The 17,132-nt window shown below is 41.5% G+C and overlaps 1 protein-coding gene across 1 annotated transcript in view; it reads left to right on the forward strand.

Annotated features, from left to right (window-relative positions):
* SMS (spermine synthase) overlaps positions 1 to 3,485 on the forward strand; it is a 43,240-nt gene extending 39,755 nt beyond the window's left edge. The window contains exon 11 of the mRNA XM_059839897.1: positions 769 to 3,485. Within this exon, the coding sequence (XP_059695880.1) occupies positions 769 to 811 (43 nt within the window). The 3' untranslated portion in view covers positions 812 to 3,485. The remainder of the gene's footprint in view (positions 1 to 768) is intronic.
* Positions 3,486 to 17,132: the final 13,647 nt, after the last annotated feature.

Genomic DNA, 17,132 nt, shown 5'->3' on the forward strand with positions numbered 1-17,132 from the left:
TCCCAAAAATAATCCTTCAGAATTTCTTCAATTTGTGGGTGGTAAGGAAGTTGTGGAAGGAGCCTAGAAGATTAAACTCCAAGCCCTTAGTGTGAGAGGGGCATTTTGATCTGCTGTGAGGTGGTTCTGCCATCTGCATTTGCCTTGAGTGTTTGCTGCTTTAATGGGATCTCCCTGGAAATGTTTCTGCAGAGTGAAGCCTGCTGTGGCTGTCTCTTTTGACAGGAAACATCTTTCCACAATCTTCTTATTTGTAATGCATTAAGCACACAATACTGCCACAGCCTTTCTTCTGTCGTGTGTGTTCGTTCCCCTCCCTCCTGTGTCTCTAAGGTAGTGCTCACTGCTGCAGCCCCCATACTGACTCCAGACTGACCCTATACTGACTCCAGACTGACTATAGCCAGCTCCTCCTGCTTCTCATTACTGTCAGCTCTTTGGGAAATGCAGATTTCTCCTTGCATTTTCAAGACAAAAGAATGTGAAGGATATCAAGATACTTGCCCTTAAAGCTTACAGTTTCAGAGAAACTGGTTATTTTTGCCTTTACAACTGCCAGGCCTTAATGGAACATGTGTGTGTTTTGAAGAGTAGGTGTCTTTGAGCTGCTGAGTCAAGAAGAGACTCCAGGTAGATATCACTTTTGAGTGTTTTCCCTAGCGTTTATGAGCTACCAGAAGTTTTCAGAATTTAAATATAAGTAAAAAGAACTGCATTTTAACTATGTACAGGTGTTGCCTTTTTTCCTTAACTGCTTGTTTGCTCCAGATGGGTATTCTACACGATTTGGAAGAAACAGACTGACATCTGAACATCAAGATTATTTGAGATGATCCCAAATGTACATGCTGCATGGAGCATATAGGCCTGCCACATGCTGCATATTGGCATCTTGAACCTTTAAATTATATGCTGTAGATGATCCTGAAACTTAGTCATGCTATTGATTGTGAATTCTTTAAATGTTTTTTATTATTATTTTAATTTAAAAGCAAATGGAAAATGTATATTTTGACGAGCTAGGGTGTTATTTTTGAAAGTCAGATGAATAAGCAGCAAAACTATATAGCTGCTGACTGCACTGAACCTTTAGAATGTGATCCTTTTTATTTTTTTGTAGATCTTCACAAACTGGTTGATTAAAAAAGACATCTTTAGCATTTCATCCCTGAAGGGTGGTCCATGGAGTTTTTGTTTTTGTTTTTTTCAACAGATTTTTCATTTATGGTGCTTTTTAAAAATGGGGAGAGGGTTTTGAGTGGTTTTGTTTTTTTAAATAAACACTGTAGTGCTTCCATATTGAGAAGGGCATAACTAAAAAGAAGAAAATCTTGTGGGAGAATACCCCAGGTCCTTTGTTGCAAATGGAAGAAAGCCAGTCTTAAATTTTTATTTACCCTAGCAATTAATCATTACTCTAATCTCTGCTGCAGAAGAATCTTTGGCCTTTTACCTCCTGGATTTTTTTAGTCACTGCCATATTGATTATTTGGATTCTGATATGGATTTGACAGTAGCTTTGTACTGAAGCATGAAGATCAAGGCTGGGGTTTCATTCCACCATGGTGCAAGAAATTGAGTGTAATGAGGTTCATGTGGGCATATCCTCTCCCTAGCCTTTTGGGAAGCACTAGATTTTTGAAGTAAAAGTTGGCTTAGAGGATGAAGAAATGTGGGTGTGATAATGATCTATCTTTGTGCACCTGTACTGAATGTTTTGAAGCGTGTGTGTACTTCAGTAGGGTCAGTGCTGGTTGTATTGCTGCACATGGCCCATATTGTGTGAAGCTCTTACTCCGTTAGATTCACTTGCAGTGTAAAAATCAGTAGAAGCTGGGGTGCCTGGTAGTTCTGTTCTGAAAGAAAACACATTTTTCTTCAGTAGTTTGTCATGCTGTCAGAAGTTATATTTTTGTAAGCGTTTGCTATGTAGCAACTAAAATATTTGTGCTTAAAAATCCCACTTGAAAGGAGGTAGGAATGATATGACCAATATGTGCATTTTTTACTTTTCCAAGGTAGAATAAAAAGTGCACTATTTCCCTAAACACTCTAATCCTGAGCAATGATGTTTCATTCAACACCCATATCAACATTTTCTTAGTTTTATTGGAGAGAGTTGATTTGCCCTGCCAATATACTGTTAATGCAAACAAATCATACAAAAGCTGTCCCTTATGTTTCTAAACCACACATAAAAATTTTATTGCATGTCACATATATAAACTCTTCATAGAATCTGAGTAGCCTATGCAGAATTCCAGAGTGATACTCAAAAATGTGCCAAAATTTGCTTTTTCTTTGGCCTGTAATTGGTCTAAAGGTTTTCAGTTTGATAGCCAATAGAAGCATTTTTCAGTCTTACTATTCTAAATTATCTCAGTTAATTCTCTAATGCACACAGGGCTCAGTTCTTCCATGGCCTACAGCTTGTGAATCACTGAATGCTCCCAAAGAACAGAACTTCCCTCTAAATAGAATAAAATTTCCTGTATTTCCATGAGTGTTATAGGTCTGTTGCAAGCATCCCAGAAAATACTTTGATATTATTACCTGTAATCTAATAGAGACTCTTCATTTATGATCCAGGACTGCAATCAGTTTGTCTAGGTGCAGATGAATGCAGATATCCTGTAAACAGGTGTATCCATAACTTTGCAAGCATGAATATTTCCATTGGTTCTTAGTGTGATTACTCATGTAGATGAAATAAGCCCACAGGGACAGAGCTCAGAGCATCTGTGTTCCTGGATGAGCTTGGCAGATGTAGAAATCAGTCACAACAGATGGGGGTGGTTTGGTTTTTAGCAAGGAAACTTGTGAGCTAGAAGATGACTTAATCTGCTCATTGTACCAGGGCTTGTGCTTCCCTTTGGTCTCGCTGCACAGGGAGCTGCTGGGTGTGCATGGATGTTCTGTAAAGATTCTCAGAATGACCAGGGGACCTGAATTGCATATTAATAGCTGAGTGGCAGCAGTGCTTGCAAACTTTTTAACTAATAGGGTATGAAGAGAGTTGGAAGAATTTTTTCTTTAACTTTTTTTAATGTAGTGTTTCGCAGTGATAGATGCAGTATAAAGCAATTCAGCAAACACTGAACATTATATTTTTTAAAGTTGCTGAATTGATTCTGAGCAAATATATATACACAATGTTAGTCTTTATTTATTTGTTGCTGTAGTATAGGTTTTTTTAAATGAAAAACAAGTCTCTGTGTTAGAATTTTCAAATGCAAACTGCTATAGCTGATCAGTTTTCCATGTTTAAGGGCAGTTGGGGAATGGCTGTGAATGCTGCACTATGTATGCAAACAGTTCCCAAGAGATAGTTAACATTAGAGGTTTCTTAATTATTCTTTGCACTAAATGCTGCTTCCACCTAGAAGTTATTGATTGATAGTAGTTTGTGCAAGGAGAAGACTGCTGGCATTGTATCTACTGCATCAGTGCAGTGCACGTGTTACAATAAAGGTACGCTGTCATTACTTGTGTGTTTGAATTGTTAAATCCATTGTGGATTCAGTGTTCAAATGACAGAACTGATGGGTATGATGCTTACCATTGTACCTCCTTTTTCCTTGTCGCATAAAGGTACTTCCTGGTCCTTTTACTGAGTATCTTTTCTGTCTCAGATTAATAAAGTGTTATTTTCCATATAAAAAAAGCTCAAATAAGGTACTCTGTGTATGGAACAGCACACTGATATTTGTAATGAGGGGAATCACTTGAGGCTTCGGTGATATTTGCCTAGAAAGAGTTAATTTTCTGTACAGCATTTTACCTGTGAATTCTTTGAAGGTCTCTAAGTGGAAGTTTGAATTTTTCTGCTAAAGCAGTAAGTTGGCTTTGGGGGACAGTGACTCATTGTGTGGCACAGAGAAAAGACAGGCTTAGGAGAAGTCAGTGTGACATTGAGAATGATGGAAACTGACACAGAAGTTTAGGAGGCAGGGAGAAGGGCACAAACAGGATGGGCACATCAAAGAAGTTATTAGTCTTACCAAATCGCACCCCAGAAAAATGTCATACAATGAAAGAAAGACATTACTCCTAGAAAACAGAGAGATTTACATGAATTCCAGCCAACTGGGAAAGAGAAATATTCACATCTGCATTAAGTACAGTGACAGCAGAAAGCTTGCTAGTAGGGAAAAAGAAAGGGGAAGGCTTAACTTTGAGGGGAAAAAAGTGTCACACATAGACTGAGGGTAGAATAAGGAGTAATTTTTGGAATGCCTGCATGCATGGTAGGGAGGATAGGTATCTTGGGTTTTTATTTTTGGTGTTTGAGAGTTTGAGGTGTTGACAGCTTGCTGGAGGGAAAAAGGTGAGGGGACGGGTGAGAGGAAGAGAACTCAATTTCTTATTTTAATTGAGGAATAGGAGACTGCAGATGATGTTGCCTGTGGGTAATAGGAGAAAGCTGACAAACTTTGCCCACAGAGAGAAGAGTAGTTGGAGTCATTAGAGATGCCGAGGGAGCAAGTGAGAGAAGTAGCAAAGTAAGCAATTGCTGCAGTGATTAATAATAGCACTGAGCTGCTCAGAAGTGCCTTTTTGAAATGTGGAATACTGTAGGAAGCAAGGAATGAGGAATGTGGAATGGGAACTGGGAGGATATCAAGAAGTTCATACTGTGGTCATACATTGCAGTGAACTTGAGCTTCAGATGCAGAAGTAGAGAAGGTAGAAATAAGGAAAAGTAACAGAAGTAGAGAAGGTAGAAAGAAGGAAAAGTAACAGAAGTAGAGAAGGTAGAAAGAAGGAAAAGTAAAATGTGAAATTGATTTCATAATTGGAAGTGTGATGAGAAGTATTCCTGTGCAGTGTCAAGAGCAGAAAGGATGCAGGGGCAAGAGACATTAAGTTGAAAAGGAACTGAGGAAATGAGCCAGGAAGAAGAACCAAGAAACAGGACAGCACAACAGATGTGGTGTGGGGATTTGGGGAACACATCTGGACATACAAAAAAGTGCCAGTCACACTGCCCAGCCTGTCCTCTGATGGTATTGGATGGAGAAGGAAGAGAAATTGGAAACATTTGGGTTTGTTTTGTTGTTTTGTTTTTTTTCTGACTAATGAGTGCAAGATGTCTTCTAAGTATTTCTGAAGGAGAAGAGCTTAACTGCTGGAAATTAAATGAAGACTAAAAGGAAACTTCAGATTTAGGATGTTTAAGAGTAGACTGATTACTGAAGCAAATAAATACAAACTTAATGAAGTCCAAAGGCAGGGCAGCTGTGGGATTTAACTGTCGTGGATTGTCATGGAAGGGAGGAAGGCAGGAAGATACCAGTGGTGTCTCTGCTGTCTTCAGCTCATGGAACTGGAAATGCTGATCAGAACTGGCAGATATATGATAATAACTAAAAAGCACTGCTACAGCCAACTGACTTCAACAAGCCATGATAACTTTGTGTGTTACTTGAGAGGGCATTCTCATCAGTGATGAATGCACAGCACAATGTGCCATATTGCCTGTGCAGCACCCAAATACAAAAGTATGTTATTGGTGTATAATGGAAACATTTTAATGTGACTGTTCTTTGTGCACAGAAATGCACCAATGGAATGAAACAATGGTTTTAGTAGATGGGAATAACAAAGATGAGTGTGTACAGCTCTGTGAAGCCTTTTGTTGTTCTGGTAGCTGCTAGTGTTATCTAACAATTCCCTGTTTAACTTTAGTTAATTATCAAACCTGATGGGTTTGATTTTAAAAATTATTTTATTCCATGCTTTGTCCTGATTCTGCTTTTAAGCTCCTCACTGGACATTCTGTGAAGTTACTTCTTAGTGATTGGCATGTCTGTAACACTTAGGTGTTTTCAATGATGATTTATAACCAGTGGTTAGTTAATTGGGGTGGTGGAAGATGACAGGTTCTTTTTCAGGAAACAAAATTTTGACAGCTCATTGTTTAAAATCACAATGAAGACTGACAGAATATTTACAGGAACATGCCATGACTTTTCTTTTTAGAAAGGACCAAATACTGTTAGAAATTTTCACTTGTGTCTTGAATTAAAATGTTTATACTAGGATTGTAAAATTCTTACAGTATATATAACAGTTAAATACTAAGGAAAGGAAAGTTACCTGCTGGCATTTTCTGGAGCTGATTTGCAGACAGCCACGTGGCTTAAGTTGTAGTCTAGATGCACTTAATAGAAGCATGAAGATAAACAACAATTAACTTAATACTGCCAACACTAAAGCATGTCCCTGAATGCCCTATCTGCTCCATGGATGGTGACTCATCTGCTTCCCTGGACAGCCTGTTCCAGTGCTTCACAACGCTTTCAGTGAAAAAAATTGTTCTTAATAGCCAGTGTAAACTGCCTGTGTCACTAAGTGAGGCCACTGCCTCTTGTCCTGCTGTTTAGTACTTGGGGGAAAAGAGTGACCCCCACCTCTCTACAGTCTCCTTTCAGGTGGTTACAGAGAGCAGTAACGTCTCCCCGGTCTTTTTTCAAGGCTAGAGAAACCATCTTGCCTCAGCTGCCCCTCCTAAGGTTTTTGCTCCAGGGTCCCACAGAGTGAACCCCCAAAGGCCTGTAGGGCCCCTGAGTTTCTCTGTTCCTGACTGTCAGACCTTCACCCACTGCTGGAGCCTCACCCACCTCTGGATGCAGTTTGATGGCTTCTGAGAGATGGCCTCGTGTACAGAGACTTCTGTTTTTTGCTTTTCTTTCTGCCCTGCTCCGAAGTAGAAGCATTTCCTGTGTCTCCTGGGCAGCTGCAAGGGTCGCTCATGGTGCAGGTAAATGGATGTCTTTGGCCCAGGTCTCTGGGCCTGGGAGCAGTGAAGCTGCAGGAGGGGCTGGGCTGAGAAGTGACAAAATGCTGCACAGTGGAGTTGGGAACAGCCCTGTGAGCAGTGAAGTGAGAGGAGAAAGGGAGAAAGTACTGCAGGCATCAGAGGAGAGATTCCTGTGCTGCCCTGGGCAGGCCTCCAGCGGAGCATGGACTTCCCTGCCACCCTTGGAGGAGCTAGGCCGGAGCAGGGACCCACACTGCTCTCCACAGGACTTGCACTGGGGCACGTGGCTATTTCCTGAAGAAACTACAGCCCCTCTGGCAGCAGGTTTATCCTGAAGGACTGTGGCTCCCACTCTGGAGCAAGGGAACGCTGTGTGGAGGATGGAGCAGCGGGGTAGAGTTGGTGGTAGTGACTGAGCCCAGCTCGGTGCCTTGCACCTCTCAGGGGAGCGGGGCAAGGAAGGGGCAGGAGTGAATTTGAGCCCAAGAAAAAAAGATGAGGTGTGAGAGGTGTTTAATCTTTGTGGCTCGCTTCCCTGCATTTTTAACTGGCAACATATTGAACCAGTTTGGGAACTGGTAAAATGAGTGGAATGGAAGCTCAGCTGGAAGGCAAAAAGAAGTATCTAGTCCAACTTCCTGACCACTTCAGACTGACCAAAAATTGGAGCATGTTGTTAAAGGGCATTACCCAAATGCCTCTTAAATGCTGACAGACTTGAGGCATTCACCACCTCTCTTGGAGGCTGTAGGATGGACATTTTTCTTAGGTCTCCCTGGAATGCCTTTAACCTTTTAAAAAAACAGGTGATACCTTAGGTATGACTGGGAAAACAAGAGAGGAATTTGGTGCTCTTCTGGGTAAGTAGGGCAAGAGACAGCCTCATTAAAACTGAGGAGTCCAAACCATTTTCAAGTTGCTGACTGCTTAGCCTGGAGGCATGAAAATACTAACAACTTTTGGAACTTCAGGAACAATAAAAGAGGTTGTTCTCTTGAGCTAAATCAAAAGAGCCAAACTACTGCCTAACCTTTCTATTGCAGTGTGTTTTCAGCCTAAGGGCTGTGCTAGAACTATTTTAAGGGCTTGCTCCCAGTACAGACCTAACCCTTAGGTTTCCTGAAGCTAGAACGTAGAGTCCCTCTTGTCCCCTGTCTCTCTAAACTTCTGTTTCTAGAAGTGCTGCAAATGCTTATGAGATGTATAGAAATCTAATTGGCTGTCCCTTCAAAGATAAGTATTTCAGATTTTCTTGACTGGAGTGTTTTTTAAGGTCTGTTTAACCCAGTCCCCCCAGTGCTGCAGCTTATGGGAGAGGGTTGCTGTGGAGTCATTTTTTCCACTAGCTGTGCCATGTGAATAGTCCCAGCTGTCTCTGCCCTCTCACTGCTTTGGCCTCACCCTGTGTTGTCCTCTCTGCCCCGAGAGTTTCAGGGAGCTCTCCCATGGCCATGTGACAAACCAAGTGGGTTAAAAACAAGCAAGCAGAGATGTTAAAGGTAAATGGGGAACTGAGGTTGCTCAGCTACACTGCTGAAATGAATGGACAAGAGAAGCTGTCTGTGCTTCAAATAGACCTGTCTGGCTCCTCATGTGCTGGTCGACCTCAGTGGTGAGCAGGAATGGGAACTGGTGGTGACATTGAGAAGCAAGCCACACCAGGTATAGAATATGGGGAAAATGCTTAAAGTAAAGGCTGCAGAGCATCATGGTTTATGCTTGCTTTAGAAATAGGCAGAGGAGTTAAGGGGACTACCTCATGTTTTTTTTCTTTTCTCTGACCCCATCTACTCAATTACTTATGGGTCCCTTCCAACTAAAGATATTCTATGGCATTTTGATTTCAGTCATCCGGAAGTTCAAATCATTTGAACTTTTGACAGCACATAAAAGGTGAGCTGGTAACTTTGATCTAGTGGGAATTAAAAGCTTTATCCGTGTTAGTACTCTGATGGTGGTGTAGCTTTGTAGGAGGATGTGTTGTTTTTTGGTTTCTTTTTGCCATTCATACCTTCTAAACTTTTAAATAAAATTTTATGTCAGCAATTCGGCTGTCCAAGTTGATTTTGGTTACATGGACTGATTTTTTTTCTATTCTTCTGAAAATAAGATTAAAAATATGACGATGCTACTCAAGTTTTAGATACATTTTCTCACAAGGAATTTGTTTTAAAGAATATGGGGGCAGCACCCATTTCCTGCAATGTGGTCTTCTTTGCTCTTGACCTTCTTTGCTCTGTTCTTTAAAAAGAAAGAAATATGAAGCCCATTATTTCATTTCATTTTTACTACAAGCAAAATCAGCAATGTGGTTTTAGATACCTTTGCACAGGGAGTGCTGTTATTTGCTATCACAAAGGCAAGCCCCTGCTCAGTGAGTTACAGTGGCAGGGTACCTGTGTGGATCACAGTGAGTTCCTTCATCCAGTGGAAGTGTTCTTCTGTACTGAGCATGCATCATTTGGGAGAGCAGAACAACATGGTCTGGGTCTGGATCATGCTTGTGACCTGGCTTTCCAGCACCTGCTTGGCTGTCTGGTGACAGTGAGTAAATAGTTTTTCCAGTGAACAGAAATGTGGCCATTTTTAAGCATTTAATTGTGAACAAATGATACTCAAATACATCTGAACTTCAAACACACTAAAATGCCTTTTATGTCATGCTGATCAAATGTATTTGAATAGCTTTAAATATTTTATGGTGCATCCAGGTTCATGGAACAATGGATGAGTTTCATTCAGTATTTTATTTAGCCTAAATTTTTTTATAGTTGCTTTTATGCCCAGATATAGGGAAGAAAAATATGTAGTTAAAATAAAAGCAGTAAGTCATAAATGTTTTTATGAAATGAGTTTGAAAGCATTCCATACCTCTTAAGACTGTGTTTTCCAAAGGCAGAGGCTTCAATGTCCCAAGAAAAAGTAGTCATGGCATCACACTATGACAGCCTAGACAGGAGTGTGAGTTTATCTGATTGACTCAGAGTGAAGTGAGCTGCATTTGCATCATTCCTGGTAATGTGTTCTGGTGCTCTGAACAGTGGGAGTAGTGACAGCAGAGGGAATGAATTCATTTCAGCAACAGTCAGCACCTTGGTAAAAAGCAGCAACATGGCACTGCATTTTTTCAGACTGCTTTTCCAGGGAAAGACTTGAACCAGAGAAAGTTAGGAAAGGCCTGTGTGAAAGGAGCAGGTCTTAGCCTTCAGGAAGCATAAGAAAGTCCTGTGAGGAAATGGAGGGCTTTCACTTAACACAGTTGATGGGCTATGGGACCACGTTCTGGCTGGCTACAGCACAGCCTCGGATCCTGATCTCTCTGATGCCCGTGGAACAGGGGAATTCTCATCAAGGTCTTTGCAGTGTTTTTCTGTCCCAAGCTGCCCTGAACATGGTGGGGGCTGTAGCCAGATGAGGAGTTAAGTCAGGTTTGGGAAGCCAGTAGGAAATTCTTTTGTGTGTCTTAGTCCAGATGTAGTCTGGCTGTGAGTGCTTTTTCTCTGTTTTGGGGAGGTGAAATATGCCTCTCTGGGCTCTTATTTTCTCTCATTAATTCCTGCTTCAAAAGCCATGATACTCCTAGGTTGTTTTTAGAAACTTACTGCCAACCTGCAGACTTTTGCTTAGGTAGAGCAGATGCAGTGAGTATGTTCTGGCCAATCTGAATTCTGTTGGTAGTCCAAATTGCAAGACACTTATTGCATCTTTCACTTTTTTATTAAAAGCACAATCGTCATGGAAGTTTTACTTGAGTATTGTTTTAAAGTTGGATAATGAAATGTCCCATTTCAGTCAACCAGTTCAGCCAAGGAAGAGGCTCATCATGTTTGCAGCAATTTCAAAGAACTAGCAACAGAAACAGAATTAAATTATTAAAAACCTATGAGTTTATCAGCTTCTTTTAGTGGACTAAGGTTCTGTCATTTTCTTGGGAAGTACATATTGAAGAAGTTAAGGAATTTTTTCCGAAGAGCATGATTTTTTTCTGCAAGTTGTAGAAAAGGATTTAGCTTTGATCAGCATAATTTTCCTTCCCTTTCTTTAAGCAAGCTTTGTCATGACTATTTTTGTCATTAACTTTGCTAACAGTATTGCTAATTCCTTTGCATGGTTATTTAAATGTCTAAGAGTAGCTAGTTAGAGCCATACTGAGGCCCTTTCATCAGTTTCCCTAATCCAGCTACTTGTTCTTAGGTTAGTGAAAATTTATGGTGAGAAATACCATATAATGATCCAGCTTTTGATCTATAACAAGTAGTTTGGGTATGTTTGATAGTACAGAAATCCTTATTCTGTTCAAAAACCTTGTGTTAATAGTAAAGAAGACAACAAAGCTTTATTTGAAATAGAGATGTTGGAAACTTAAGGGAAGGGCTGTCAGAGACATAGCAATTTGACTTGTAAAGATAATTATAGTTGGTGCCTAACTGTTTGATTTTTGAAGATTTCTGCAGCTTCAGGAAAGCAAATGTTTGGTCTCCATGATCCTGTCCCATGGGGCCTCATGCTGTGGTTTCAACCTGATCCAACTCTGGTGTCCCCTTTCCAGAGAACTCGCTGACTAAACACATTTAAACTCTGCTGAGGGGCTGCTGCTTAGCATTATTAGATACATACATAGTTCCTGGAGTTGCACCAAGATGAGGACAAGATGAGAAATATCTAGAAATACCTCCACTGAATTAATATACACAAAATCTCACATTGTCAAGGGGCGTTTTATTTAGGACATCATACTTTATATGTGATTTTTCTGGCTTTTAGCAGAAAAAGTGTGCAAAGTGAATTTTAATCTAATTTTGAGATGAAGGAAAAGAACTCAGTGGAATAAAATGCTTTGAAATAAAACTAGCTTCAGTAAGACCCTGAGCTGGTTGTAGCAATGTTCTGGAAGAGCAGGATTTGGTTTTTCAGGTTTGTGGATGGGGTTTTTTTGTTGTTGGTTTTCTTGGTTTTTTTGTTTTTTTTTGCCAGGCTGATTTCTTCTGAAAACAGAGATTATGCAGTTGTGCTTTCCTGTCCTGTATCCCTTCTCTCCCACCCAGCCTTGCTAAGTAATGCTAGATCTTGTCAGCCAGCTTCAGTCAAATTTTACAGAAGGGATTTGGGTTCAAAGACATTAATTCTGACAAGTCTTTGCCTGGATGAAAAGATCTCTTACTTCTGCTACCAGCCTGCGGTTAGGTGCATTTGTTGTGCAGAGGGATGTGACCCAACAGCCCCTGTGTGAGAAGAGCTTTCACCAGAGCTTGTGCCTGATGGGACTGCTGAGCTCTGCTGCCTTGGGGTTAAAGCGCTCGGAGGAGCTTCTGCTTCACTTTTTTTTGTCTCCTACAAAAGTTAGCACAAGCAGGCTCCGAGTATATAACAGTGACAGAATGCCTGTTACCTGTTCAGTGGCACCTCTGTGGAAGGATTGCTCTGCTCCTGGCTGCAGCTGTCTCTGAGCTCTGTTGCTGCCAAAGACAGATTTGTGCTGCTGGAGATCCAAGTGGGAGAGCAGGCAGAAGCCATTGCTTTTGCAGAGGCAGTCGTGCTTCTCCGAGAGACAGGAGGTCACAGTGGAGGGATCTCTTTGGCAGATGCTGAAAGCAGTCACATGCAAGGCTGGTGGCTCTCCTCCCCTTTTAATTTAAAATGCTGGTGAATGTGTGTTTCACTGCACACCTGAAAATTCATCCACAGGACACAAACTCCTTGGTAACCAAGCTTCTTGCTTCCACACATATAAAGAGACTTTGACAGCCATGAGCAACATCTGACCAAAGCAAAATAAGTGGGTAAAGCTCTGGTGGAATGATGCAATATTTTAAGGAAACAACAGATATTTGTGTTCTATTTCCCTGTACCTACAGCTGTAGTCAAAAAGTGATATTTCACAGCAATGTCTTTTTCCGTGTCTTTACAGCCTGTGTATGTAGTTAGATTACATGAATAAAAGCAAAAATTTGCTCTGAGTTATGCCAGGGTATTTTGTATATTTCTTAATCCCCAACTGAAATGCCTTTCTACAGCCCATGTCAGCGTGCACCCTTGTTTAATCTCTGCAGCAGGATGACAGATGGGAAGGATGCCCATGTGATGGCTGAGTGTAAACACTCTCTGGTTGTAGTGCGAATGTGGTCTTTAGGAGAAGTAGTGTTTGGTTTAGCCAGAATTTAATGTGCTTCGTGATGAAAAATTGCCGGAAGACCTAAAGCAGTTCCTTCTGCTTGAGAACATATGCATTGCTTCGTTAAAGTGCTTTTTCAAAAGAGGCAAATAAAAAGATTGCAAACTTGAGTGGCGTAACTTTAATCATCCCAGATGTTGGGTTTCATAGTCAGTTGCTGTTTGGGTTAGATATAAGCACCTTTTGGTCAGAGAATGCAATGTTTCCTGCAGCAGGGAAAATTTTTTCTTGGAGTAATGAGAATAGCTTAGTCTACTTGGAATTGAAAAAGAAAAAATTGATTTGGGTATTAAATGTTGGAGAACAAAGTTTTCTGCTTTGCAGGGTGTTCTCCTTACAGTTGCAGTTATAATTCGTGGAGAAGCTTGCCACCAGCAGTGTTTGTAGCCCTGCAAATCCTGTTGGCTCAGTATTGACTCCTAATTAATGATCCACATTCTCACAGATGCACTGAGGCCTTCTGTGATGTGGCTGGACCAGTAGAAAACAATAGAGTAATTTATTTCCAGCTGTATTTGTCCCATGAATAAAGGACATGAATTAGTGCCAGTGTGTGGTTTCTGTTGGCTGCTGTACAGAAATTTGGCAGCTTTTGTAGCCAAGGGAATGTAATTTATAAAATTCAGAGAGCTGATGACAACTGGTCAAGCTGTCTTCAAATGCAACATGTTGGGCTTTTCTCAAGTTCACTTGGTGTACATAAAGCCCAGTTCTGGCTACAACAGCTGCATAGTCCAAAAAAACAGTTCAAGGCCCAGGGTGAAATGGGATGGAACACAGCCTTTACTCTGACCCACACTAATTAATCTCTTTCAATGAAGCCAGCATATACCTCTGTTTCTATGAGGAAGCCACTCAATCTCTATCTGGTGTCTCCTTCCATCCAGTGTGATGGTGACTGTGTTTTCCTCTTACCATGGGCTAAAAGTGCTCAATAGTACATCACCAAAGCTGTGATGCTGTGATTGTGGACTGGTTCTGATAAGCTGTACTTGCGCTAATGTACTTTAGGAACCTCTCAGGTAGGGCAAGTCTTTAACGTGTACCATGAGGACAGTGTCCTCTGAGGCAATGTCTGTAACTCATGTGTTGATGTAACCTAATATATTTTACCCATGTTACATTGGGGTTTACATCTAGAACTGAACTGGGTTTTTTTCTTTTTTTATAAAAAGAGAAAAATATCAGTGATTGTTTTAATATGTTTTGAAGTTATCTAAATGCCAGAAAGATGAAATATTTTACAATACTCAGACACATTGCACGCAGGTTCTTTAAGCAAGCTTGGGCTGACCATGTGCTGTCCTCAGGCTGTTTTGCTGTTCCAGGTATTCACCAACACCTATGGAACTGGTTTTGACTGTTCCAGTGAAAACTAGGCAATATGTGTGACTTTGTTGATCAACTGAATAATCAAACCTCACTTTCTTGGGCCAAGCTATACGAGGTGAAGCTGACATGGTGCTATTGATTTTGGCTCTGATAATGCTCTTGTGTGACTCTGATGTTATGGCTGGAAGTGAGAATTGTGTCTGCTTGTGGAAGAGCAGGATAACACACATTTGTGTGTGTTTGTGAGTGTACATTCATGTGCATACACACACTTATATTCACAGACAGACTTTTTCTGGATGCTGGGACACTTGCTGTGGTTCAGCCCAGAGCATGTTCCAGAGGGTTGGCCAGCTCTGGCATATGACCATGGATAGAATTGTTTGTGCATTGTCCTGGCTTTTTATAAGTGCTGGAGTGATCCTGTTATTTGAGTGGGATCTTGGTCAGATGGAATTCTGAGTGAATGAAGCGTGGTTTGGAGCATGTAGCACCTAGTTACTACGTTTTTGCCCCTTATGTGTGTTCAATGTTTATGAATGTTTAGCAGAGTCTTTGCACAGCCTCATTAAGTGCTTTATTGCGCTGCAGTGGCCAGGAGTGCTGTTAGCAGTTCCAGCAGGAGATGTGGCCATGTATCCTGTACCTGCCAAAGAGCTGCTGGACTTGGGAAGAGCCAGGCCACCAAATCCTAGAACGCTCATCAAAAACGCGAATTAAATTCCGCAAGCTTCTGTCGCAGATCATCAGTATCAGGAACTTACTCACATGTGCTCTGTGCACCTTTTCAAACACTGCTAGAAATGGACCTCTGCAGCTGTTGCCTGCAGCTGTTTATGGTTTAGCTGTAATTTCATAGTTCTGTTCATGCTAGAGAAACCAAGATGGTTTATTGACTACAGGCAGGCTCTACAGGCAGAGGAAAGGACACTTTTTATTATGCCACACTGTAAATAAGCCCACAAACCCAAACATGGAAAAGTCATTCTGTTGCTGACAGCTGATTTGTGATTTTTCTTGCCACAAGGATTAGGTGCTGCTTGGAGCTGACTCACCAGAAGACTCATGTAGTTGGAGCTTGCTGGATTTTGTTGGGGTAGTTCCATGTTCCCACAGTCCTCATCTTCTTGTGTTTGGGAGAGAGGAACGAATTGTCCAGTTTCTCCCTGCTCTTTCCCTATCTTTCCTTTGCCTCTTCCCCTGACACAGATTTCCAAAGAGAAATAACAGGTTGCTGCTTTGTCTGTTGAAAGCTGTTCTTAGTTTCTGGCTTGATGTTGTCCTAGAAAGAGATCAATTGTGACAATGAAGAGTGATGCAGAGTCCCCAGGCAGTGCAAAGGAGAGCTGCTTTATTGCAAAAACCAGTCCTTTTAAAGCAGTTAACCATTTATCAGTTTACCTAGTTTTGAGGCACAACAAGCCCAAGTCAGCCAACTGCCGTACAGCACGATGTGGACATGCATCCGTCACGTGGCACATCTCTCACGACTCTCATGTCTCTCTACCCCTATTCCAGCTGAGTCACTCTCCCAGAGTTCCCTTCTACTTAGCCTAAGTAGCAGGCCTGGGCCATGATTTTACAAGGGTAACAAGGCCCTTATTTTATAAGGCTTTACCTATGTGCAACAACTGATGAAAGCGAAATCCTGCTAGTGAAACACTGACAGAGCAGGATGTTCAGTACATACAAGTACTTCTCAAGGGGGAAGAATCTGAAATGTAGAAATCCTGGGGGAATTGAGTAAGCATATGATAATTCAGTGTTGGTTGGGGGGACATAAAGCTGACAGTACGAATAGGTCTAATAGCTCAGCATTTGTAGTGTTGGGGTTCAGGAGAAAAGCTGTAAGGTACCTGACAGCAAATACTTGTCAAAAGGTCCTTCTGAGGTTTACTCAGCGTTCGAGTCATGGATAGAGTGGATTAAGTGTTGAGATCACATGGTGTCCATGCATTTTCTGTCAATACCCTGCCCTTTTGGCAGCCCCCAGATCATAGTGATTTCTGTTATGAGGACTAAATTGCACCAACATCACAGAAATACCTTCCCAAACCTGTGCTGGTAACAGTCTTGTGCTGAGTGTTTCTTATAACCAGGTATCTGCTCACACCCATGGAGTCATGCACACATGAATGGGAATTTTTATAGTGGGAGGCATGTGGTCCTCCTGGTTCTGCAGCATCATTTCCCTCTCCTGCCTCAGCTGATGGATGTCAAAATCATGGGTTATATGTGGGGCAATAGGCAGGTGAAAAGGAACAAATATGTTTTTCCTGTTCTGCATCAAGCAGAGATGGGAATGCCCTCTTGGAGCTTCCTGGTGAAGAGGGACGGGAATAAGAACTAAGGGCATTTTGTTTGCAGGACACCAAGGCAGTAGAGGGGGATGAGAAAGGAGGATTTCAGGACCTTCAAACTCTAATTCTTCTTAGAGTGGGCTTCCCCTTAATGTCCATGTGACATCTGGGACAACATGTGTGCAGGTACTCACATGGAAAAAGGTTTCAGTCTCCAAGCTGATAACTGCCATTACACACATTTTGTGACACATGTATGTCTTTCTTCTCTCTTTACTTGTGCAACTTTTTATCAGGATGGTTGGGGGCTGAGATAAGGACTTTTAAGTCCCCATGAAAGTAAGTAACTCAGTAACACAAACTGTTGTTGAGAGCATGAGCATGGTTCTGCCTCTCCCTGCATCCTTATGTTTGGTATGAGAGCCCAGCTCTCGAGAAAGCAAGAGCTCCTCAGAGGGCTGAATGTCACCCTCAGCTCAGAGAATTCACCCTGAAATGGCTGTTTTTTCGCTTGATGAATGGAGAATATTTGCTACATGAGGGGGACTATCAAGTCTACTCCACT

Source organism: Haemorhous mexicanus, chromosome 2 (assembly GCF_027477595.1).
Source record: "Haemorhous mexicanus isolate bHaeMex1 chromosome 2, bHaeMex1.pri, whole genome shotgun sequence".
Taxonomy (NCBI): domain Eukaryota; kingdom Metazoa; phylum Chordata; class Aves; order Passeriformes; family Fringillidae; genus Haemorhous; species Haemorhous mexicanus.